The sequence below is a fragment of the Littorina saxatilis genome, linkage group LG12 (assembly GCF_037325665.1).
Source record: "Littorina saxatilis isolate snail1 linkage group LG12, US_GU_Lsax_2.0, whole genome shotgun sequence".
Taxonomy (NCBI): Eukaryota; Metazoa; Mollusca; class Gastropoda; order Littorinimorpha; family Littorinidae; genus Littorina; species Littorina saxatilis.
Window position 1 is genome coordinate 58,850,641 of NC_090256.1, and position 27,354 is coordinate 58,877,994.

The 27,354-nt window shown below is 44.6% G+C and overlaps 1 protein-coding gene across 3 annotated transcripts in view; it reads right to left on the minus strand.

The window, feature by feature from the left end:
- Positions 1–228: 228 nt before the first annotated feature.
- Positions 229–27,354, minus strand: part of LOC138982390 (receptor-type tyrosine-protein phosphatase N2-like) — a 179,670-nt gene continuing 152,544 nt past the window's right edge. For all 3 annotated transcript variants that reach the window (XM_070355658.1, XM_070355656.1, XM_070355657.1), the window contains 8 exons: positions 24,046–24,193; positions 15,488–15,561; positions 11,466–11,543; positions 10,967–11,086; positions 10,304–10,470; positions 5,719–5,772; positions 4,530–4,668; positions 229–4,058 (listed from right to left, as the gene is read on the minus strand). In XM_070355658.1, coding sequence (XP_070211759.1) covers positions 3,987–4,058; positions 4,530–4,668; positions 5,719–5,772; positions 10,304–10,470; positions 10,967–11,086; positions 11,466–11,543; positions 15,488–15,561; positions 24,046–24,193 — 852 coding nt within the window. In that variant the 3' untranslated portion in view covers positions 229–3,986. The remainder of the gene's footprint in view (positions 4,059–4,529; positions 4,669–5,718; positions 5,773–10,303; positions 10,471–10,966; positions 11,087–11,465; positions 11,544–15,487; positions 15,562–24,045; positions 24,194–27,354) is intronic.

A 27,354-nucleotide genomic window follows, 5' to 3' on the forward strand; every position in this document is an offset into this window, starting at 1 on the left:
GCTGTATGCTTGGCTGTGTCTTGGACACACACTCACACACACACACACACACACACACACACACACACACACACACACACACACACTCACTCACTCACACACTCAGAGAGAGAGAGAGCGAGCGAGAGAGAGAGCGAGCATGCGAGAGAGAGAGAGAGAGAGAGAGAGAGAGAGAGAGAGAGAGAGAGAGAGAGAGAGTTAAAAAATCAACATGCAAGTCGAGCGACGAACACTTGCAGTAAGGGCATTTTACTGACTTCCACACAATGCAATGATGACCAAAGAAAAAAGTCCTGAACAGACAGGCCAACAAACAACATCGAAATGATAACATTCAATAGATTTGTTTAGGCTTAAGTATATATAGGAATTATCTTCTTTTTAAATATCGCGCCACCAACCAAAACGAATACACCGTTTTGCTTATCACAATCAGAAACAAGACTAAGACCAACGTTGGTTGTCTGTATGGCATTCCTTTTAAACAAAGTCCACGAAAAATAAAACTGAGAGAAAAGTACACTGATAACACAAATTGAGTTAAGTGTGTTAATAAAATACATAGTTTCTTCCTTTTTTTTGTTCTATACAAGACAAGCGAGAATATACGTTGTTCCAGAACAGTGGTAGTGTTCCAAGGAAAACCCACCATTCACAGCAGGAAGTTCAATTACGGATACAGTATTCACATTTTGTCACCATCTTTTCACAGTATGTACTAGAAAGGACGCTCGTGGATAATATGTTCACATTATCCATGATAAGGTGTTCTCACTATCCATGTTCGATCAAGGAAGGAAACTGAAATTATGAATGAAATGTTCACATTATTCATGATGAAGCGTTTTCACTATACTTGATGTACCCAGAGGTCGCATTAGGAGGGATGCATGTTGATGAATAAAGTGTTCACATTATCCACGACGAAGTGTTCTCATTCATTATCTATGATCTGGTTTTCAGTTCATATTAAGAAGTTCTTGGATAAAACGTTTATATTATCCACGACTTGCCTCCTTTTTCCGAATAGCTTTGGACTCATCAATTATGTAGGTATCTACTCTGTATCCATACATACACGAGTATTCCTTAGAGAAACACAGTTGTCTTACTAATACTGGTTCATACTTTCCCTGACAACTATAAGCTAAACCGCCAAAGCTTCTTGAAAAAGTGGATCCTCAATAATTACATAACGTAGTTGCATGAATTTTTGCTAGACAGAAAGCTGCCGAATGTGGAATGCATCGGGTTTTGACAGAAGAAACAACCCTGACAGAAGGGGGAAACAAATGGATATCATATCACAGGAATCGAGAAACGTACAACATAGGGGCAAATACGTCTGAGCAGGAGAGAAGGTACCAAAACTTGACAAAGGCTTCAACAAACTCGGGTTGCACTGCGCAACGAGGAATTTTGATAATCAACGCGCAAACGAAGAGGGGATATTGAGAGGTAATGACGATTTGGGAGGAAGAGGAGTTGGGGAAGAGGATGGGCCGGCAGGGAAAACCAGCTGACTAGAGGAAAACATCTCCAGTAACCCGAGCGAGCACTGTTGAGACTAGATATGACCTGTCAACTTAAGCTTTGAAGGATTTCGGAATGCTTTTATCAAAATATATTGACGCTGCACATTTATGAAGCCCACAATTAATTTTAAATGTACCTTCTAAACAGGGTACTGCTTAAAATATTCAAACTTTAGAAAATTGCAGCACTTCCTGTCTCCACAAATAATGTTTGAAATTACTTTTCAAATGCGTATTTTAAAAACAGCACTCGAGCTGCTTGATTAAAACAAATACCAAAAAGTAAGACACAATCAATAAAACAGATTAAAAAACGTCTTGGGAAATACCTTTTCCTCGTCAACGCTCAGCCTCTCACCATTGACAGTTACAATTTGGCAAAAAGTCCGAATCATTTTGGTACAGACTGGCAAAAGTGTGCACAGATATACAACATTCCTTGCTTAAAGCTGACATTTCGAAGGAAATATTGCCATTCTTTCCACTGTTAGATTTGATAGAGAGTGATTTTCTTTAAAGATATTTGCCAAACAAAAGAACATAAGCAGAATCTAGACTTAAATTTGTTACCTTAAAAGCGCGCAAAACAAGAATCTTCTACCATTACCTGGGTAACCAGCAATATATGGTAATAAAAGCCAAGGAATGTACACTAAAAAACCCACAGAGCTTTGGTCAATGGCAGATTACAAACAGCTTCCCGGAAAAATACCGGATTCGGCGAACTTAATTGGAAACATCTTCGGCAAATTTTCCTGGGAAAGGCCGAATTTGAAATGCTGAACTGGATCACAAAGTGTCCCTGCTTTGTTGTTTGGCGCAATAATTCATGCAATTCTTGATAAACAACACTGCAAACAACAACCTCAAAATGAAAGGACTTAAATCTCCGTCCATTTGCTGTTACTAAGCAAGACCACACCGAAATGGGACCCCTCTGTATGCTCTTCTATAAAATCCTGAATTGCAAACATGCCTCAAGAAGAAAACTCGTGCTGTCAAAGCAATCATAATGTATGAAATAAACAAAACGTAACCAAAGTTGTGCACTTCCTGAAGTAAGAATAACACAAATATCAGTGGGTTTTAAATACTTCAAATCGATTAGCCTTTAGCAAAGAAAACGTTGTTTAGGCTTAATTGATTGATTGAAGGTTAACCTCGGACATAAAGGAGATGTCATCCACCTATTCGTGCAATAACAATCCAGTATTTAAAAAAAAGTAGCAGGACAAACCCGAACGTGACAGGTTTTACAAATAATAAAATTGTCTCATATCAATGGTGTGTAACAAGAAATAATTCTGAAATATCAACCAACCCTCCTTAAAATTCATTTCACTCATCATAATTCTATTAAAATCACAATAAAACAACGAAAGAATGCAAAATAAAAAGAAACTGTGTTGATTGGATAATTGTGCTAAAAGCGTATTGCTGTTGTTAAAAGAGTATTGAAAGATGTTGTACTGCAGCTGTGTTTGTAACGTGTTAAACTGGAGCAAGATCAGGACATAAGGAGGGGAGGGATGTGATAACTGATGACAATTAACGACCAAAATACAACAACTCACCACAACTACACACAGGGGTCTGACATGATAACACATAGACGTTGTTTGGCTGTTGTCCTTTCCATCGCCTGTAAGTCTTCCCTAGACCAAAGATTAACAACAGTATTTCCTACCCTCTAAAGTTTACCATAACACATTGTCTTTAAAACAACCATTCTTTTCTAATCTTAAAAGTCTCCATAACGTATAAGTCACAACCTCTACAGTGGCAAACAGTTTCCCCGTACACAAACCTCAGCCTGGATGATGTTGCAAAGAGGAGTCAGTTTTCCTACCCTATAGATCCTGCAGTGGGAAGGATTTTTTCTGGGATGTAATTTACCCCTTTTAAAACAGAGAAATCTTACTAATAGAAATCTCTGGCACCTGCCATTTGGTGAATGTTGGTCGAGAACGGGAGAGGTTTGTGTGGGGGGAAAGGTTCCCACAGTACAGAGTGACAATAAACTGGTGGGTCTGGTCTTGTTTCTCACGCTGACCACAAACTGTTGATAAATAAGGTCCTAGTTCTTTCTTGCCTGAAGACTAAGTGCTGATGACTGAACTGCAAGTGTTACACGAGATCATGGCTCGCACTTCAAAGGGAGGGGAAGGAGGAACTGAGTGCTGGGACTCCGGACTGGACGCGCAGACAAACGGACCGGCAGACTAACACACAAACAGACAGACGAACAGACGAAGTGGATAGTGGGGTCCCTGCACGTCATTCTAATCAGCAGCTGAGTCCAGCGGTTGTCTTGGTGTCATCCACAGGTCTGCCTACGTCACATGACGTCATCCACAAGTCCGCTTGCCTCGTCCACAGTCCGGCTGGTGCGTGATCCGAGTCCACGAGTCAAGGAGCTGTGACGTCACAGGTTGATGACGTCAGCACCGCTCACTGAGGCAGGGCCTTCAGGATAGCGTGCACCTCCTCGGCCACGGCCGACAGAGCGAACTGGAACTGTTCCTGCAACCATCACACAGAGAAACAACGTAAATTTCCTGCTCTCGGACACTCCGATACATACTATAGAAGGAAAACAACACCCACTGATTCAACATTCACGCATCGACCTCGCATGGTCTTCGGCATTCTAATTTTCCCCATGCATACAGACAGAAGTATAGGTATTGGGCCCCATTTTTTTTAGGGACTGGTTTGTTTGTTTTTGATCCTATTAAATGTAAGTATTTGCGACTGATTCAATTTTGTGTCCTTTCTCAGTTTACAAGGTGGCCTCCGAGAGTTTGTGACTATTTACACTCAGGTCCACCACAGCAAAGTGAAGAAGGTTATCAAAAGGTCCTATCTGTCCACACTTGTTACCTCAAATCTTGTTCAATATCTTTATCTTTATTTATAACGAAGAAGACGAAGAAGAGTACATCTACTTCAAAACTGCTCAGCATTAGTTTGTTGTAAGTATGCCAAACGTACCTTGGTAGCCACCATGTTCATTCGCTGGTCACGGATGTGCTCTAGCGTGGCGGCCATGTCGATCTCCTTGGCGCCCTTGGCCATGCGGTTGAGGACCATGTCGATCAGGCAGTACGTGCCGCTGCGTCCGCACCCGTCACTGGAATGAACCACGCTGGAGTTAAGCCTTTTCTCGATGGTTTTACTTGAACACATGTGCATGTGTACATGAATTTGCTGACCAGGGGCGGATCAGATGCTTTGTAAGGGGGGGTGCACTTTGAATTGAAAGTGAATGTGATGGGCGCAAAGCGCCCGAATTTGCTAGGGGGGTCCGGGGGCATGCCCCCCCGGAAATTTTTTGGCCCTAAGAAGCAAAATGGTGCCATCTGGTGCCATTTGAACTTAGAAATGGTCATAGAATCAGCTTTCCAATTATTTTTTTTATTTTTTGCTGGAGGGGGGGTGCACCTGCACCCTGTGCACCCCCCCTCGTCCGCCCCTGGCTGTTTAAGCTCAACATACTCTCAATACGTTTGGACATCTTAGACTGAACAAAAAGTCATGCATGCTGTTATAAAAAAAAAAACTTGACTTAGGCATGCTCATGGCCTATCAAGTTTGATTTTCATGAGGCAAATGGTAGACATCTCAAAAGATGGGGGGTAAGTAAAGTGAGAGATAGAGGGTAGACAGACAGAAAGAGACAAAGTTGTAAGAAGAAGAAGAAGAGAGAGAGAGAGAGAGAGAGAGAGAGAGAGAGAGAGAGAGAGAGAGAGAGAGGGGGGGGGGGGGGCAGACAGACATATACAGCGAGAGAGAGGGAAAGAGAGGGAAAGAGAGAAAGAGAGAGAGACAGAGATATAGAAAGAGTCGAAAAATAGAGAGAGAAATGGAGGCGGAGACAGAGAGATAGAGAGTGAGAGACAAAATAAAGAGAGAGAGAGAGAGAGAGAGAGAGAGAGAGAGAGAGAGAGAGAGAGAGAGAGAGAGAGAGAGAGAGAGAGCGAAATAGAAACTTAGAGGGAGAGGGAGAGAGAGAGAGAGAGAGAGAGAGAGAGAGAGAGAGAGAGAGAGAGAGAGAGAGAGAGAGAGAGAGAGAGAGAGAGAGAGAGAGAGAAAGACTTAGATAGTCACAGAGAAAAAAAGAGGCAAAGAGAGCGAGACAGACAATGAGAAACACAGGCAGACTGCTAGGTTATCAACTCACTTGCAGTGGAGCACGATGGGGCAGGATCCACCTCGGAAAGACTTGTTGACCTTCCTGTCAATACACACACACCTTGGTAACTTGACAAACACATGTCAGATACAGTCATCCCTGTCGCTCTGGCAGCACAAATCCACATCTTGCAAAGAGTTGTTACACGCATGCAGATAAACAAATCTGATGGGCCTGCCTACTGATCAGGAGCCCTGCGATGGATCCTCTGGTTTCAAGTCCACAAACAAGGATCAGCGGCATACATTCAACCGTCAGCCTACACAACTCCTTGAAATTTGCAGAAAATGTAAAGCATTTTTTCCGCAAGCACACATGAATATCAAAAAGCCAGCTAGGAACATTTTCAACCTGGCACAACAGCGCATGGTCCACATCGTAGCCTAAATCAGGTACAAGCAATCATTAAACCTCTCTAGCAATATCCACATTTGCACACAACAATGTCAAAGTCGACTAGAAAACTGTACGATCAACCAGAAATCAAAAATCCTTTGACTATCCTTGGCTAGAAAAATGTTTGACCAAACAGACATCAAAATGCCTCGCTATCTTTGGGTAAAATCAATTAGACATAACTCTTTTGAGGCTATCCTTGGCGAACAAATTGTACGATCAAACAGACATCGCAAACCTTCGTCTATCCTTAGCTAGAAAAGTGTATAAAACAAACAGACATAACAAAACCTTCAACTATCTGTGGCCGGAAAACTATACGATCAGACATGAACATTCTTCAGCTATTCCTGACTAGAAAACTCTACAATCAAACAGACATAAGAAAAAACACCTTCGGCTACCCTTAACCGTATCTGATCACAACACTTGCAATGCAGAGAAAACCTTTGCAAAAAGACAAATATGGAATGAGTGGTCCAGACAAAACCTGACGCCTTGAAAGCGACATTTCCCTCCAGCACAGTGACACTCGCTCAGTGACTGTAGCCCATCACACAAAGGTCGCAAGGATAATGATATCAACGAATCATGCTTGTTGTCATTTCAATTCATAGAGGTCTATCATTGTAGAAGTTTTAATAAAATTGTCATCATTGATGGCCAATAGCAAACCAAACTCCACTTTCAAATGACACACTTCTTCCTTTGGGGTTGGACAATATTAAGAACCCTAACTTCTATTTTGCCTTTTTTAAACTAACCTCTTAAAGTAGAAAAAATATATCATTGCCTCCAGAAACAATACAATAATTTTAAAACAAAAAAGTTTTTTTCTCAAAATGTGGCAAAGTAACACAAGAAACTATGCGGACATTTACGGATGAAATGAGATTTTTCGGTTAAAGCCAAAAAAAGGAAATCTGAAAGGAACGACAGTAGGAAAATCGCCTCAGGGCAAAATCCAGACGATATTTCCAGCTGCCTGCCTCCCTGAGAATTTCTTGTAGCGGAAACAGCTAACCCATCACTTGTGCAAAATGCAATCCACCAACACCACCTTCCCCACCTTCCTTGCATGTTTGTCCAAATGCCGGGATCGGCGTTTACCCCCTTAGTGCTCTACACATACGCTGAATCAATGCGTCATTGCCCTCTTTGCATCATCTGTTGTTGTGTTTTTGTTGGTGTTTTTATTTTGTTTTTATATTTGGGGGGGGGGGGGGGGTATATTACAGGTGCAAATAAAAGCTTTCAAATTAAACTGTCAATTTCACGTTCTACTTCTGGGATTCTCGCACTATTAAGCTTAATGGACATATGACAATCGCATAGCAACAATAATTTGTTTTTATATCTGTTCATCCGCGAAAATGCTTTGTGAACTGAAGTTGTTTGACGTCAGTGATCTCTGTGCACCAACATGCGCAATGCAACATAGCCACGCTTAAATCTCCAACGAGTTATTTTTAATTATCTCTTCCCTCCAAATTGATAAGTGTGTCACTGTCCTCCGTTTAACACCAGGTTGTGGGAAATATTAATGAGAACCGTTCTGTTTAAGCCCTCAGGTTTTGGGGTAATAGTATTAAAAAAGAATAAAGATCAAATGAATGTGACTTATATTCTATTTTTTGTCAATCTGTCTGCATGCTCTCTCAAAGCTCTACATCATTTAGTTCTTTTACTAAAACAAGTGCTAAATAAAAAAGAAAGTGTGAGCGACATGTTTGTTAGGAATTTTCCTTACGGTTCTAATGTTACATGAGTACTAGCTAACTGTTTGCTACAAGAAGATGCTACATAATAATTGCTACAGAAGTATACACTTTTCAAAAACACTACAACAAAGTAAGTAACACAGCGTCATCTCCCCAGCAAGCACCAGTTGACAAGGCATCACCATCTCCCCAGCAAGCACCAGTTGACAAGGCAGCACCACCATCACAGCATGTCACCCAAGGCACAGACAAAAGTTAGTGGACGTGATATGCAGATGAGTAGGTAAGTGTAGTAGATACAAGCAGAGTGTTAGCTGAGTTACCTCAATCCCGATCACTTTTGTGACTATGCAATTTGTTGACAGTACAATTGCTGAATCACAAAAGCTGCTCGGGAAGGAGGTGGAGTTAGTAGCTTAGTAGCAATTTGTTCATTTGCATAGTCCGCAAGCAAGCAAGCCTTTCAGAGCATTCCAGAACGTCCCCCTCTCAAAATGCAGACAGACCAAGATGCAGCCACCTCAAAATCCCCTACTGTGTCATGCTACAAACCGTTGTCAAATTAGAAAGAAATATTTTACTTTGTTGTCAAGCCATGCTGATAGAAAACTAGACACACCCATGGCAGCCTGTAAATGATGATGAACAAGTGCTGACAAACCCTATGACCTTTTCACTGCAAAGCCAGACCAAGAAAACGCAACAATTTAAATGCCTCAACTTCACTTTACACTTCATCAGAGTTAATCTTTCTTTATTTGGTGTTTAACGTCGTTATCAGAGTTAACTTCACTTTACACTTCATCAGAGTTTGACTAAAGGACAACTTCAGACTTTGTTAGAAAGTGTAAACTATCATAGTCTTAACCGCTGAATCAAAGTGTTAAAACGTGACGACAAACCTCCACTTTCTAAGGAGATCTACTGGTAGGGCTACATGCCAGGTAGATGGCAATCATCAGCAACAAAATCCCAAAGCATTCTAAAACAACGAAACATTAGAAAACCGCCACCGCATCAAGCCCATTCTCGTGCTGTCCTGAGCATTACAAATATGCATTCCTCCAACAAAATTCTCTTCATACTAAATCCACATATCATAAATTTGAGACCAAATGAAAAAGTGTAAGCAACAAGAAATGGTTGTCTTTAATTGTCAATGGATGATGGGTCAAACTTAAACAGACCTCTTTGTAATAATTAGCAGCAATTCCTGCTTAATTCAGAGCTCAAAGAGAAAAATAAGAAAAGCAATGAAGATCACCTCAAAAATAAATGACGATGGTATCAGCGTACATACATGTTTCCTAAATACTAAAACCAGACATTAAGTAGTTCTGTGTAAAAGACGTACAATCATTGTTAAGCTTGGTAATTAGTGCCCCACAAATGTGAAATTATGAAGAGAATATAGTATATAAGTAGTTCAATGATAAATGATTAATGGTTAACATTGTCAGACAAAAATACAGGCACACATTATAAAGTCTACAAACAGAATGTCAGTAGCAAACTTGTCTTCATTGATTTTAACAAAAAGCTGAAATTAGACAATGTCATTAATCAGGAAATTTGCATCTGCAATGTTGACTGAACCTGCAAAACCAAAATAAATGGTCCACTTCAAGTTCCACAGTGACTCACACAGCATGCAGAGTGAACTTTCAATAAATCAAATATATACTTAAAAAAACTGACACAAAGCAAACATTTCTTGTAAAATAATGAACTCTCCCTCCCTCCGTTACCCCCCTCTCTCTTTCTCTTTCATCCCCTCTGTCAGGAGCTTGAACAAATTACTCCAGTAAACGAAAAATATAATGAGAAAAAAGAGCTCTAGCGTAGCAAGGTTGTAGCAAGCTGTTTAAAGGTCAATGCTATCCAGGCAGACCCATGCAACCAGCCCTCACGATGCACAAAGAGTCAGTAAATCAGCCACCATGTCAGACAGGCCAGCAAAATGATGAATTGAAAAAAGAAGACGAAGAAAAGCAAATAGATTGCAAAGCCAATTGTTTTCTTTCGCACAAATCCCGAACAGAACCAGTCCAAATCCGAAATTTCTACAAAACAAAATTTGTTTCAACAATTCTGAAAGTATGATCTTCTGATGCGAATAAATTAAAAGTAACCAATGTATTAATGGTTGGACTTCCCGATTCTGGTTGTATCCAATTGTGGATGCCCTTAGAAGGAAACACAGCTATCGTTGCCCAGTCCAATCCTTCTGATTTCGGACACTTCGCTGAGGGAACATAGCTTCCACTGCTGATTCTGACCGTAATGATTTCAGATGTGCGCAACATGTAACAGAGCTGTCATCACCAATTAGGATCGCATTGATATTTCAGACGCATGTAAAAGGTAACATAATTTGAATTTGCTGATTCGGATTTGTATTGGTTCTGGACTGGTGCAAAAGTGAACACGGCCATTCTGAGAGGCTAAGGACAAACCTGCGGAAGTCGAGTAGCGCCTTCATGGAGGGGGGAACATTGAGGTGGGTCCAGGTAAGGAAGTGGAACTGGGTCACGGTGCGTGTCTCGTTGGTCTGCAGGTTCTTGAGGTAGAAGCTGCGCACCAGGTAGTCGTCACACCAGATGTGTTCAGACACCAGGTGCACCTGCAAGTGACAACAACAGGTAGGAATAAAGAGTAGTACAGGTACAACTTGAACCTGTCCCCATAGCAGAATATTAATTGATCAGACAACAAACAATCAAAAGTGATGACAGACAGGCATACATACAGATACAGACAGAGAGAGAGAGAGAGAGAGAGAGAGAGAGAGAGAGAGAGAGAGAGAGAGAGAGAGAGAGAGAGAGAGAGAGAGAGAGAGAGAGAGAGACTGAGACTGAGAGAGAGAGAGAGAGAGAGAGAGAGAGAGAGAGAGAGAGAGAGAGACAGAGAAACAGAGAGACAGAGAGACAGAGGGAGAGACGGACAGACAGACAGACAGAGAGACACTTGCACCAACAGGCAACACCGGAACAACTTTCGAGAAAGGACAAATACGAAGGCCCAAAAATGACAACAAACAAACAAACAAACAGAATCACTTCCAAGATCAAAGTGAAAAACAAACAACAGACAAACAGACAGACAGACGTCAGTAGTACCTCGTAGATGTGGTAGAGGTCACTTCCCTCCTCAGGCCAGTAGCGGTGACACATGGCTGTTCCGTTCTCCGTCAGCTTGGACAGCATCACAATCACCACACTGCCTTGTTCCCACACCATCTGTCACATCATCATCATCATCATCATCATCATCATCATCATCATCATCATCATCATCATTCTTGTCTTTTTTGTGCCCCTGTCTGTTGTGTTATTCGTATATACTGTTTTATCCTCAACCAGGGCCTTGCCTTCATGATTTTCGATTGTCATATTATTCAGTCTGATTACAATGAGTACAAAGTTGCACACCAATATGTAGTATAACTTTTATAAACAACTCAGTTTTCAGCCGACGAATACTTTTTTGGATGCAATTTATCAAAGGTAAAATTATCTCTAAATATACACTGTGGAGAGCCACATAGCAAGCAAGCATATGGAGGTCCGTATAGTAGTCAGTGTGTGCGAGTTGAAGGGAGGTAAGTGCAACACTCACCTGCCAGAAGTCAGCCACAGTGTGGGGTAGCGGGCCTTGGGTGCAGATGTAGGCTGGGTTGCGCGGGTCATGGTCCGTCTGTAAAACACACACACACACACACACATGGACTTGTAATAATCATATTATACTGACGTTCTACATGATTAATACATGCATTATCTTTACAAAGAAGTTGTCGACTGCAAACTAACTCTTAAAACGCATTCCTGAAGAAGTACAGCTAGTCGATAAGACTACATCAGTTAAAGCGGCGTTGCAGAGATGTGTTGGCCAATAGAGAGAGAGAGAGAGAGAGAGAGAGAGAGAGAGAGAGAGAGAGAGAGAGAGAGAGAGAGAGATCATCCTTGGCAAAACAAAACAAACTATAACCTTATTGTGCAAGCCTGTTATCATAGATATAACCCACTCAAAGCACGACGTCAACCTCAAACATTCGTGCATCACTCCCATCCCTCACACCACCCTAGTTCTAGCATACAGCGCAAAGCCACACAGGGGAAGCGGGAGATGAAATTCCGCCACATTTTCTTGCTCTATTTATATCAAAAAAATATTATTAAAAAAATCGAGGTCGCCTTTGCCGGGGAGGCCTTGCACAGACCCAAATTGATTTTCTTTGTCGCATGAATATTCAACGCCAAATTCATTAATGGGGCCGGGCCGACTCGGAGGAAACAATAGGGAAGCGAGATAAAGGGAAATACCGCAGCCGGACACTGGATGTTGCACAAACCGACGATTCCCTCAATACCCCCTTCCCCCTCCCCAGCCGGAGACTGACAGACTAGACAAGACACAAATTCCGATTTGCCTATTTTTCCATTCTTTCTACCTCATTTCAGCCTCTTTTCTTTTTAAAATCAATAGACGGCCCAACAATGTCGGCATTCTATGAACTAATATTGCACACAGCGACAGAGACAGCGAGGGACTGAGGTAGGGAGGTAGGGAGGGGTAGAAGAGAGAGGAAAGAGTAGGGGAGAGAGAGAGACAAGGAAGGAAGGAAGGAGAGAAGTAGAGAGAGAGAGAGAGAGAGAGAGAGAGAGAGAGAGAGAGAGAGAGACAAGTAAGGAAGGAGAGAAGTAGAGAGAGAGACAAGGAAGGAAGGAGAGAAGTAGAGAGAGAGAGAAGGAGAGAGAGAGAGAGAGAGAGAGAGAGAGAGAGAGAGAGAGAGAGATAGAGAGAGAGAGACAAGGAAGGAAGGAGAGAAGTAGAGAAGTAGAGAGAGAGAGAGAGAGAGAGAGAGAGAGAGAGAGAGAGAGAGAGAGAGAGAGAGAGAGAGAGAGAGAGAGAGAGAGAGAGAGAGAGAGAAGGAAGGAAGGAAGGAAGGAAGGAAGGCAGGGAAACGAGCGGGGAGGGAGAGAATGCAGGGATAGGGGGGGGGGGGGGGGGGTCGTAGGGGAAGGTGGGTGAGAGGAGGGGAGGGGTAATCAGTGATGCTGACGAAAAGGGGATTGCGGCTGAGGCCGAGGCATCTGCCGGAATGCATTGTTAAAAGAGATTTTGTTCAATTCCTCGCCATGATTCATCAGAGCCTTTCACCGGCCCGTCACTTCTCTTCCACTGTCGCCACCACATGGAAGCAAAGTTCGGGAAAGGAAGGGAGGGGGATTGAACGGAGAGGAGAATACTGCAACGTATTGAGTAACAATCATTGTAAATGATTGCATGAACGTCGGAGAGACACAATGACCACTGAGAGGAATTTGTGTGCAAGATAGAAAGATAGAGAAATAGAACTGAACTTTATTTTACAGGGATGAAGATCTTACAATCTTTCCCGCTTGGGACGAACACACACACAAAACAAACAAAAAACCCACTATCATTTTAATCTGAACAGAATAGAGAGAGAGAGAGAGAGAGAGACTGAAAGAGAGAGAGAGAGAGAGAGAGAGAGAAGAGAGAAGAGAGAGAGAAGAGAGAGACAGAGAGAGAGAGACTGAGAGAGAGAGAGACTGAAAGAGAAAGAGAGAGAGAGGAGAAAGAGAAGAGAGAGAGAGAAGAGAGAGAGAAGAGAAGAGAGAGAGAAGAGAGAGAGAAGAGAGAGAGAAGAGAGAGAGAGACTGAGAGAGAGAGAGAGAGACTGAAAGAGAGAGAGAGAGAGAGGAGAGAGAGAAGAGAGAGAGAGAAGAGAGAGAGAGAAGAGAGAGAGAGAGAGAGAGAGAGAGAGAGAGAGAGCAGTCTCCGCGCAGTGCGCAATGCCAAAGCACAAGCCCAATCCTTGCAGTGGTGACAAGATGGGGTGAGAATGAAAAGCACGGAGGCGACAGGCTGAGAGAGGAACGACATCCAACGAGAAAGGGGAGGGAAAACAGCAGAGGGAGAAGGGGAGGGGGAGAAGGAGAAAGAACAAAAAAGAAAAAGCGAGAAAAAAGTGTCAGAGGTTAAATGAAGGGGAAAACTGGGACGTTCCTTGAAGCGGGGGGAAGAAAGTGTGTAAAGAATGACTGATGGAGAGACGCAATCAAGAATGACAATGTGATTGGAATGTGATAGATTTTCCTTCTCTCTTGTCTTTTCTCCCCTCTCTCTGGTGCAGAATTCGATTTCAGGAAAACTGCTTTTGCAGACAGCGAGGACCAGACTCATCATTGTGGGTCACGTGACCCGGTCGGTGACTTGGCCAGATGGGGTTATGTGCACGTGAAAAAAGTACGCTCTCTCTCCTTTCTCTCTAAATTGTGTGTATTGGTCCGTGAACGTGTGTAACATATTATATAGTCAGTGCGTGTTTGTGTCTGAGAGAGAGAGAGAGAGAGAGAGAGAGAGCGAGAGAGAGAGATAGAGAGATAGAGAGGTAGAGAGAGAGGGAGAGAGAGAGAGAGAGAGAGAGAGAGAGAGAGAGAGAGAGAGAGAGAGAGAGAGAGAGAGAACGAACGAACGAACGAACGAACGAACTTTATTACTCAAGGATGGAGATTTTAGGCTCACGCCTAGTCTTACAATCTGTCCCTACTAAACTAAGACATAAAAAAAAGACAATAAAAGGACAATTGTCAATCGCAACCATACAGTTTTACTAATTACAACATTACCTATACGAATACATAATGCATGATAGAACATTGAAATGTACATGTATGTCAATATAATAAAAAGGAAAATAAAAGTCGACTCGCACACACACGCGCGGCCGCATGCCTGCAATCACGTTCGCACTCAATACAACACACACACTCACACACATACACACACACACACACACACACACACACACACACACACACACACACACACACACAAACACACACACATACACATATGCGCACACACACACACACACAGACATATACGCACGCACACACACATACACACGCAGACACACACACACACACGGCACACACACGCACACACACACACACACTCAACTTCTTTTCTTTATTTGGTGTTTAACGTCGTTTTCAACCACGAAGGTTATATCGCGACGGGGAAAGGGGGGAGATGGGATAGAGCCACTTGTCAATTGTTTCTTGTTCACAAAAGCACTAATCAAAAATTTGCTCCAGGGGCTTGCAACGTAGTACAATGTATTACCTTATTGGGAGAATGCAAGTTTCCAGTACAAAGGACTTAACATTTCTTACATACTGCTTGACTAAAATCTTTACAAAAAGTGACTATATTCTATACAAGAAACACTTAACAAGGGTAAAAAGAGAAACAGAATCCGTCAGTCGCCTCTGACGACATGCTGGGGAGCATCGGGTAAATTCTTCCCCCTAACCCGCGGGGGGGGGGGGGGGGAGAGAGAGAGTGAGAGAGAGAGAGAGAGAGAGAGAGAGAGAGAGAGAGAGAGAGAGAGAGAGAGAGAGGGAGGAGGAGAGAGAGAGAGAGAGAGAGAGAGAGAGAGAGAGAGAGAGAGAGAGAGAGAGAGAGAGAGAGAGAGAGAGAGAGAGAGAGAGAGAGAGAGAGAGAGAGATTATCTTTTCAACGCACTTTTGAAAGGAAAAGATTCAGCTCTTTTACAGACTTCCACATTCCCGAGTTACAGAAAAAAAAGTAGGGAGACTACTCACGATGAAGCTTGCGTTGACGTAGTCCGAGTTGGAGACGTTGGTGGTGGAGGACAGGATGACGCGGGAGTGGTCATCTGAAACATGACGTCACCATATTACATCACAAGCATGTCACGTCATCATTTACTCGTAGAGACACACCGAAACATAGAGGAAATGTTGATCTTTAAACAAAACATCACCACATTACGTCACGAACATGTCAAGTCATTACATTCCCATACAGACACAACGATTACGATGAAGAGGGTATTGATAAATTAACTCATCATAACTGATACATCAGAAAACTGTTGCATCATCATTCGGACACGTCACGATCTATAGAGAAGATAACGGGTACATGTGGTGTGGTGGTTTGGGGTTGGGACAAGGAAGCGGAAGGGGTGGGACAAGGAAAAGGTGGGGGGTGGGGGGGGGGGGCGATTTGGGTTTGAACGGTCATTCAACTAGCATATCATGCCCCAATAATAGGGCCTACATTACAAGCATGCAACGTCATTCGTCTCACACAAGCACACAGACACACACACACACACACAAACACAAACTCCAGCACACAACTGTTTGCAGTGTCTCCAGTTCAACTATAACAAAGTGTGCAAGGATGAAAGCGCCACTGCAGTTCACAAATGGAATACAGAGCCCCGATCACAAAGCACAGCGGCAAACCGTGTCATTGGATTGCACGTGCATTCCAGTGCTGGTGTTCCGACCCTTCCCTTCCATCCCCGCGTTAACCACTGCGCAGACGGCGGCCATTATAATGCAAGTCTTCAACACACAATGCAAAGCATGGGCTCGCAGCCTGCCGCACAGATCAGGAGAGGACAGGGGGGAAAAGAAAGAGAGAAAAAACAAAACCAAAAAGTTCATTTCCAGTTTGACGCGGCAGTGTCGGGGGTCGGCTAACAAGCCTTGCTGGGCTCATAGCGACCCTCGCAACGTGGACGTAATGGATGTTAAGGCGCCTCGCCTTTTTCACATCACTCTTACACCACCCCTTCCCGGTCTCCCGAAATACCCCTTTACCCCTCCCCCAAGACTCACACACAACCTCTTTCGCATCACTCTTAACTACCAATCTACCCTCCCCCCCCCCCAACTCTCCTCCCCTCACAGACTCTTTCACATTACTCTCCAACTCCCCCTACCCCCTCCCCCTTTCCACACACCGCAATTTCGTCTCTTCCTTGCACGCCAACCCCCGCTCTCACCTACCCCTACCCCCTCCCCCTTTCCACACACCGCAATTTCGTCTCTTCCTTGCACGCCAACCCCCGCTCTCACCTACCCCTACCCCCTCCCCCTTTCCACACACCGCAATTTCGTCTCTTCCTTGCACTCCAACCCCCGCTCTCACCTATCCCTACCCCCTCACACATTACTACTTTATGTTACTCTTACCCCAACTCCTCCACGACAACACGCACTAAACACGCCCACCCCCCAACACACCCCTCTTGTTTCGTCTCACCATCCCCACTCTCCAGCTTCGCCAGGTCGGCACTCTGCTTAATACCCCAGCCCACCTCCTCCACAAAAATACCCACAACCTCCACCACATCAGCATTCTCCGAACATGTCCCTAACCATGCTCCTGCTTCCCAGCTCAAACCCTAATTCAATTGAGGCCTCTCCAGTCACCCTGTCTCCCCGTGGCCGTGTTTGCACCCCCAAATCTGTTTTCAAGGTGGCCGCTGTGTTTGTTAATGTCAGGGAGAGAGCCCTGGCCCTTTCTGCCTTGTTTGGACACAACATGCCCTCTTCCAGTGGCCCGTAACGTCATGCCTCCAGACGCCTGATTGGCCGAACACTGCAATAGCTGAAGTCTAATACCCGTGTAGGGTAACTAAAAACGAATTGGCTGAAAAGCGCACGGCTGAATTCACAACCCGGATAGGGTACCTGAAACCCAATTGGCTGAAAAACTGCACGGCTGAACTTTAAACACCGGTAGGGTATACTAGGTTTTAAACCAGAAGAGTGGTTGACTTTTGACTGCATCCCAGAACGGACGGATACTGGATTTAGCAAGTCTACTGTGGAACAGTTACTTCACGACCTGTATTTGACCAGGAGGATAGGTTGCATGACAATTAGTAATTATTTAGACAGAATCTGCGCAAAGACGTCACTGACCAAGACAACATGAAAACAGTAGGCTAGTTTTATTCAGAATCAATCAGTTTGATCCAATCTTGACCAGCACGTACGAAAGTGTGAGATATTAGACGGGCTTTCAAAATGAACAACAGAGAAGGCGACACTTTGACGTTGACTTGACTGAAATCTTGACATGCTCAGCCAAATATGGACTACGGGTGGCTGCCTGCACAGCATGTTTCATTCTGTTATGAAGCCAATGAGAACTCTTGACGTCCTCTATTTGAAGTCCGATTGGAAGCATTAGCTGGCTGCCCATATATTGTGTGCGTTAAAAACCTGTCCCAAAACACCAATGGCAAAAATAACGTTGCACAAAAATAAAAGTCTCTCGCTTCGAAGCGGTCATGCCAACAGAGCTTGTTGCAATAAATCGCTTTCAACAAAACTCTGAACAAACAGAGTGACACCCCCGAACACAGAAGGGTTGAAGACATTTTTGAGCAAGCAAGAGGCAGTGCATTATTTCATTGCGCGATGCAGCCACCAGCAAGCTCAAGACAAGCAGGTCCTGTGGATTTTAATGGACAGAAAGAATAAAGAATGGGAGAGGGGAGCGAGGGAATAAGGTTGCGTGAGAGTGGCTCATTGATTGTGTTCGTCTGGAAGCCTCCTGCTTTGGCCACCGTGTCACGGAGAGGCATGCACCTCCCCGTGAAACGCCTCGCGTCCTCCTCCTCAATAATCGTCACAACGGAGAGAGGGCTTCAAGGGAATGAGTCACATGAAGTTCATGCAGCTAGGTACTTGAGACTGTAAAACACCTCACGTTCTGTCTTAAATGTCCTGAAGAAAAAAACTCTCAACCAAGAGAAAATCAAAAGGAGAATCGGAACTGCCAATTGATGCCTACCTCTCGATTTCTGTCGTTTCGGATGCCTTATCACAATTGAAGTCTATCTCTCGATGCCGACATCAAAGGTTCTGAAAGCCTGATATTCATTGGACAAAATCTACTTCGCGAAGCTCGCTGCATGAACACTTGGCACTGAATGTTTGGCAAAATAACTTTTCAAAGTTTTCGCGAAGTCAACTTCGGGCTCAAATAGAAGGAAGGCCTTTACATGTCTGGGAGTTAAAAGTGCTATTTACAGGGAACATGTGCGACTCATCACGAATTAGCCTCCTTCTCCTCACTAAATGCAACAAGAGTGTAACACAATGGTGGGAATGTAATGACACTTCTTATAAATAATCATTATCCAACTCTTCCACGGATGGAACTTGACATGGTGCGACGTTGGTATGAGTTACAGGGTGTGTGTGTGTGTGTGCAACTTCTTGCAAAACGACAACCTTTTCAATAAATGCAACAAGAGCGGGACACAACTGGGAAGGAGTAGGGGTCGTACATTGGAGGGGGCTACAGGGAGTGCGTAAAACGTCTTACAAAGTGACTTTATCACCTTATTTGATGCACCAAGAGCATGAAACAATATTGGGTTACGCCGAGTGCATGCAGCTTCTTGTGAATAAAACACGTCGACATTCCCGCAAGATGTAAAACAGACGGAGATCAATGCGAGGGAATTATAGGGAGTTCATGTTGCTTCGTATGAATCCATTCCTGTCCACCTCAGTCCTGAATGTATGAACCAACGAGGGATCCGGAGTTGGCGGAAGACGTTCTGGGCGGAGCACGCTGCCGATGACACATCCCACACCTCTCACCTATTCCTCCTCCCCTATCACTCTCTCTCTATGTCCTTCTGTTTCTCTTTCTTTCTCTCCCTCCATCCCTCCCCCCCTGTCTTCTGTCTCTCGCCCTCTCTCTGTTTAGCACGCCAACTCTCCCCCTTCTCCCCCCCCCCTCTCTCTCTGTCTCGGGTCTCGCACGACGCTACTACATCAACCTCTCCTGTCACTCCAGCAACGACGATCCTTTTCCCCCTTTCACTGCCATCCGACCTGCCATTTTTGTGCACCGGGCACAAAACGTGACAGATTATCAGGAAGAATCAGCACAAGATGCGCTATCGCCAAGAAACACTCTTTTCCTGTTTCTTCTTGGAGGCAAGACAAGGCCTGACAGACCCCGTGCGCTCCGGTCGATGGCGGGAATTATTCATCCGGGTGACAACGGTCAAAGATGGCGGCCCGCCTGACAGATACAGTTGCTATGATTTCCATTTAATCGCGAGGTTTGACGTGCTTTCCGAACAAACAGAGGGCCGCCGAGGCGGGCCGGTATTGCGGCTCATTTCAGCCAAACAATTTGAATTCAAGCTCGTTCCCGGTCGAACAAAAGCGACTGGAAGTGACATATTTGTTTTGTAGAAGCAATGCATTAAGCGCAAACTGAAACTAGACTCATGTTTTTTGATGGGGGAAAATCACTGTTTCTATTGACCACTAGCCTTTATTTTGTTGTATGTGTCTCCAACGTCGCTGCATAGCAGGCAGACGTGATAGCCAAATAACACCCGAGGCTGATGGTTCAGAAACCCGTGTCTGATTGATAAGTAGACAAAGGTAAACTATCTTGTGCACCCCCCCCCCCCCCCATCCTCGAAAAAACACATAAAAAATCAAGCACATCGTTGTGAAAGAATGCTGCTGTGAAGACAATCAGGCAAGCATGAACTTCAAGCATGGCCATGTCTTCCCCCAACACCGAAATAATTAGTGGTCACCAGAGAATTTCAAACATTAGCCAAGCAAGATAACAGAGACGACTCTGACTGTGAAACCCCTTGCGTATTCACAATATATCTACGTGAATCCTTGATTTTCTCAAGAATGTTGTTCAAACGAAAGTCAGCCAAACCAACCAAAAGGGAAAAAGTACAGAAAATCGGGTACATGAAATGTCGTGCTTTGTGGGGGTGAAAAGTGCAGACATACGTGCCTTACCAGGCGACACGCTAAAACATTGTTGTCACGATTAGCTATATAATATAAATCTTGGACTCACAGTCGTCTTCTCGCCGATATGCCCTCAGACTAACCTCTTACAACTTTCGGCCAAATTGCCTAGTGTAGATTCCAACATATTTAGTTTCTGTGACTTTTATTGATACCCCTCCACCCCCCTTCCTCCTTCTCCTGCAACCTAGTATTTTATACATCCTTCTGTAACTTCTGCATTAGCAGCCTGCCCCCCCCCCCCCGCCCCCGAACAAAGTTACAAAAAGAAACAAGTCATCATGTATCTATTCCATCGACGCAGATCTCCTTCCGCTTGTGTTCATGTCCAGACATAAAAAGGGATACCCTCTTCCCACTTAGCGACTAAAACCTGGAGTCCACAACCTTTATTTTCAGCGTGTCTCTTCAGTTTTGTTCCCACTCGAACCTGGAGTCACAACCTTTCATGTTCAACACGTCCCCTCTTGTCCCCACTCCAGCCCTCGTGACTTTCACTTTCAGCGACACTGTCTTTAACGATCCAACCTATCGATCCCGATTTTTTAAAAAGCGCAACAAATTGGTCCCTTTTTCACCAATCTCACCTCGCTGTCTAGTGTTTGCTTTCTGAATCAAGACTGTCCTCAACTCTCCAAACCGTTGATTCTGATCCTATTTTATCACATCTCTAGCCTTCCAAGACTCCACATTCACGTTTAAGTGTGATGACTAATGTGCAACAAGTTTCCCTCCTGCTACCCCACTTCCCCTCTGCTATCTAGCTTTTGCTTTCCAAAAGACTGTCAAGACTGTCCCCACTTAGCCGCCCCCCCCCCCCCCTCCCCCAGTTGATCCCGATCTTCTGTCAACCTCCTCCTACCCCCTCCCCTCAAACCCCCTCCCCGGCCCCCCAAACCCTGGTTTATTATTGACACGCTGTATTGACGGGGTGACAAGGACAAAGTCAGCACCGTTCTGGTTGTTATGCCGACCGGTCGCCTCGCTTCCGGTGGCCAATGACATCCTACTTCCGCTCCGCGGCCGCCGATCAGAGATAATTGCCTCCCCTTGTCCGCGGCCATCTTGCTTATCCTGACATCGGGTCTGGTTGGGGACACGCAGATGAATACGGTGGCCGTGGTAATGAAGGTTGTGGCTGTGTACGCGATCTGGGTGTCGGTGTTCACGGGACTGTTCTAAGCCTGGGCCTGCAGATGCGACCCGTCTCATCATCGCCATGATCAAAGGGAGCGAGCTGAAGGCTACACGCTGCCTGGCGTCATCATGGGCTTGGGCTTTAAGTGGACACGCGCCACCAAGATCAACTTTGACGTTGGTGATGCGTGTGTGTGTGTCCGGGGGGGGGGGACATTTGTGAGAATGAAGGTGAGGAGGTGTGTGTGTGTGTGTGTGTGTGTGTGTGTGTGTTGTGTTGTGTGTGTGTGTGTGTGTGTATATGTATGTATGTGTGTGTGTGTTGTGTTGTGTTGTGTGTGTGTGTGTGTGTGTGTGTGTGTGTGTGTGTATGTGTGTGTGTGTGTGTGTGTGTGTGTGTGTGTGTGTGTGTGTGTGTTGTGTTGGGCCTTTTCTTCTATCTGTCGCTCTTCCCCCTCCCCTACATGTGTGTCTTTTTGTGTGTTTTTTGAGTGACCTGGATCCAACCCGATATTCTGTTTGATCTTATCTAAGCGTCACCGATTTTGCCGCCGGATGACTACACCACGCAAGCTTGCACTGGATCACACTCTTACACCAGCATACGCAAATCTGCTGTTTTTTCTTCCAATCGCTAGATAACATACTTTCCACCAAGCAACACAAATAACAGCCATTACTCATTATTTTACTGGATTTCGTTTCGTTTGTTTTTTTTGCTTAACGCCCAGCCGACCACGAAGGGCCATATCAGGGCGGTGCTGCTTTGACATATAACGTGCGCCACACACAAGACAGAAGTCGCAGCACAGGCTTCATGTCTCACCCAGTCACATTATTCTGACACCGGACCAACCTGAGTCCTAGCACTAACCCCATAATGCCAGACGCCAGGCGGAGCAGCCACTAGATTGCCAATTTTAAAGTCTTAGGTATGACCTGGCCGGGGTTCGAACCCACGACCTCCCGATCACAGGGCGGACGCCTTTCCACTAGGCCACCGTGCCGGTCTGTTTCTAGATAAGAAGCCTTCAACCCAAGAACACGAATAGTTGCCGCCAGCTAATGTTTTTTTTAGGCTATCAGAGGGCAACAGAAATAGCTGTCATCAGGTACTGTTTCACTCCCATTGCGATGATCAGTTCCCAAACAGTCACTGCCGCTCTTATACCAAATTGGGAGGAAGGACTATTGGCTGTTGGACTGTTCAGCTACTGTTCTAGCCAAGCAATACAATAACTGTCATCGGCTACTGTTTTATCCCTTCCACAACCATCAAGACATGTCCCCAAACAGTCCAAGCCACGCTTAAACTTCATCGGGAGTTGTTCGAAAAAAGGTTCTTGGCAAAGCTCAGCGAATTGATCTTTTCTTTCGCTTTCCCATCCAACCCCCTGGACCTTTGCGCCTCGCACAAGGCAACGGACGGGCGGGCAGCGTGAACGCCTGAGAGACAACCGGCAGTGACCTCCCTGCCCCCAATTGTGTGCCGATGGAGGGAAGAGCGACAGAGGATCAAGCGAGGTGACGGTAAAGGCGTTTTGAATGAAGTGTCCACTGCCCGATCTGACACCATGGGTTGCCTCCTACCCCCTCCCCCTCCTCCTCACCCTGCACACACATTTTCTTTTGCCGTCTCAAACAGTCCGTCACGTCTGGAAGGATGCGGTCAATAATGATCTAGTTGCCTCCCCTTTCTGCTCAAAGTGCTGATTATTTGCCTTGGTCTATCAGAAACTGGCGCTGTCCAATGGCAATGACCCCCGTTCGCTTTCATTTCAAGCCCAAACCAGGGTTCGATTCACTGGCTGCGATACAGCTCCTCGCCACCAAATGGGCCACCCTTGTGTGTCACAACTCGGAAACTAACCTGCATCTTTTTTTGAACACCTTGACGGATGAGTTCATCCGAGATAACTGCTAGGTATTCTGAAATAATGGAGACAGTCGGGTCTGCCGATTCGATTACCCAAAAGCTGGGTATCGTGACATTTATTTTCTTTCTTATCACCCCTGACCAGTGCTAGTGCGTTAATGGTGATCCTTTGCCAGTGAAGAACGTTTTACAATGATATTACACACAGACACAGACACAGACACACAAACACACGTGGACGCACGCACGCTTGCACGCACGCACGCACTCACACACATACACACACCCACACACATACACTCAAAACACAGGGCTCACACTCACAGACACTTAAACAACAAATGCGCACAAACATGGTACATGTACATACAACCTGACTTAGGACCACAGTCAACCACAAGTGACAACAAACCATTTATCAACCAACCAATACTCACCTCCTGACAACCATCATCACCATCCTCTAACCAACCTGTCACAAATCCAAAAACCAAGAAAAGACAACTGAACTCACATGGCAGGACGTCGGAGTAGCGGTTCTTGCGAGCGTTGCCAGGGTCGTTGGCGACGATGGTGCTGCAGGGGTCAGCCTGGTACGCCGCCAGGGCCTCCCACTCCTGGTCCAGGCGGTCCTGGTTCTTCAGGTGGTCCTCCATGTACGACTGAAACACGTCATAGCACACGTCACAGTAAGGCCAAGAAAATAACAAAACAATCAGTGTTTCCCGTTCCCCGACTGAAGTTTTACCCCCTCCCGACCCTATATCCCTTTTGACCATTAAAAACAAGAAGAAATTTAAAATGACGAAACGCGATTTTGAAGACTTTACAAAGAAAGCTACTCTTTTCCAGGGGACACAGCTCGCCTGACTTCCGACATACACACAGCCACATGCTCCTGTGTAAATTAAAGTATAACAATCACACACATACAAACCCAACTTGAATCATATTGACACAAAATAAAGAAATACAGTAACCGATTTACCGTCCCTTTTTAATGGCCTTGTCATCGAAAACAAACATTTTAATGTGTTTGTGCCAAATAAAGTAAGTCATGGTAGCATACCGGTCATCACTGTTGTATACACAGTTCCGTATGAGGTTGAAATTCGTTTGTTCATTCCAACGCTTGTTATTCTCTCGGGATTCTGCATAACTCTCACTTACTCTATTACACATGGCGTATGTATTTTGAGCGCTTACTTCTTTTTATTTATCAGAACCGTTCAGTGTGGTCTTACACATGCAACGTAAACACTTCATACATCACGTCAAGATGGCACACGCCAGTGAGATAAACAAAAACTAGCATTTTCAGGCAAAGTCCATCTGCAATGTCATTGGACCGACACCTCCAACTCTATTTCTCAGGTACCAGGAAGTCAACCAAAGCTTAAAATAACGACAGACATGGATACCATGACAACAAGAGCACCTGACAGACATGCCGTTGAGAATCTACTTTGCTTCCTTCTGTTGGGATATTTGTAACACTGACAGCAGTATAGAAGCATAACCCCAGGTAGACATACTGTGTATTTTTCCCGACGGTGAAACGTTCAAGGTTGCAGAGCAGGATGTGTGCTCGTCTTCAATCCATCGTTTCTTTTGTTGCATAACTTGGCTATGTTTATTTTCTCACGATACATTTTATTCCTCGCACGTTACGAAAAGCTAGTTTTAGCTTTACGTTTCCAATTTCGAACGTCTTTAGCTAAAATGTCTTCGTGTGTTTTTCCTAAATACTTCTTCTTGACCTACCTTACTCATCTTACAAGTGATTTTGTTTTACAAATCTATTCACTGCTTAATTTTGCCGATCGAACCATATTCATTTTGTGATCTTTTGTTTATTTTTGTTGTAATTTTGTGTGGCACTTTTTAACTTTTTAATTTTTAATTTTGTACAGCCGATGTTTTTGCATATACGTGTTTTCTTTATTCTGTTTGTAGTTAGTCATGGTGTTAATTTTAATCTATACGTACGTACACGAAATAAGTCCTGAATTTCACCTGGGGAAAACGCTGCACAGTACGTGTGCATAAAGCACTTCTGCAGTCTATAAATTCACTTCATTCTTCATTCTTTAATTTTGGTTTTGCTTAGTTTAGTGATAAAAGCGATTGTGACACCTTGTGTGCCGGTTGGCCTAGTGGTAAGGCGTCCGCCCCGTGATCGGGAGGTCGTGGGTTCGAACCCCGGCCGGGTCATACCTAAGACTTTAAAATTGGCAATCTAGTTGCTGCTCCGCCTGGTGTCTGGCATTATGGGGTTAGTGCTAGGACTGGTTGGTCCGGTGTCAGAATAATGTGACTGGGTGAGACATGAAGCCTGTGCTGCGACTTCTGTCTTGTGTGTGGTGCACGTTATATGTCAAAGCAGCACCGCCCTGATATGGCCCTTCGTGGTCGGCTGGGCGTTAAGCAAACAAACAAACAAACAAACAAACCTTGTGTGCGGACGATATAAGACAAAATACTCTATGTTGCAAGATGCCGATTTGTTTTCTGAGACAAATTCTGTACCTGTCACGTTACTAAAAGACATAGAGAAATTCATTTAATTTCGTTGTCTTATTCTGGAATTCTATGAACCAAAATCACATCAGTAAACATCCTTACCAACCAATCGTTTCTCATCCTTAACTCTTCCATTTTCTTTTGTGTTTACTTTCCTTTAGAATAGAACACGATGGCTTCAAAACGAGGAACCCAAGGTCTTCGACTGTTAACCCTAAATCTGGGCTGTTTGGAGCCAAAAGGCAGTTGTAACCTGTGACCCCTCTCAACTCTGTTCCCTCTCTTTATGACATCAAACAAAATCCTACGATGACGCACATCTCAATGGGTAGAATAAGAAAATATCCTGAACCTGGCGTTATCAACACCGATATATTTTACCCTTGCTCTTTTTCTGAGGGCCAAAAAACAGTTGAGAAAGCGAAAAGTACATCCTCTTCTTCAGGCAAACTATCTACTCATCCCCCCTCCACGTCTTATCCCCAGCAGCGTTGTCCGCAACTTCCACCCTCCTTCGTTTCAGTTCCAGAAAACACAACCTCAGCCTCTTCAGTCCAAACATCGGCCTCGTCTTTTCATCAAACCTCTGTTCTTAACCCCTCTCCAGTTACTATACCTGCAGCCTCCAGCCCCCCCACCCCCCCACCCAACCCACCGCATCGATCCCTTTGTATTTTAGTTCCAGAGTCAAGAAATCGAAAAAAGACTGTTCAGTTCAAATATCAGTCTTTCTATTGAAATCCACATCCCTCTTTAGATACAACCCCTTATTTCACGTCCAGACAACACAGTGAAGAAAGTACAACCGGCACAGTCAAAATATTAGCCTCATAAATGTAAAGCCCGCATCGTACCCCTCTCCAGTTACCACAAGCACCCCCACCCCCCTTACGATTAGTTCCTGAAAACAGTCAAGAAATAGAAAAGAACAGCCTATTCAAACTATTCAAACAGACTGTACAGTTCAAATATCTGCCTCATCTATTCAAACCTACTATATATACTCCACAACCACGCCATCCTGGTCTTACCTCCTCACCGGTTACCAGCAACACGACACCCCCCCCCCCCCCCCCCTTCGCCTCTTCGCCAGCAAATAGAGCGGCTGGAACCAGCAGAGCCAAGAGAGTTGGACAGAAGACAAAAGGCCACAAAACAGGGCTTTGCATTGGTAATGGGGAGCACGATCCCGCCCTTGCTTCCCCCTTGTTCCAGAGGGTGACATTTTTAATCACAGCTTGCAGGGCTTCACGTCACCGCCGTGTTGTGCAAGTGGCCGCCCGCAGTTGCTCGCTCAGCC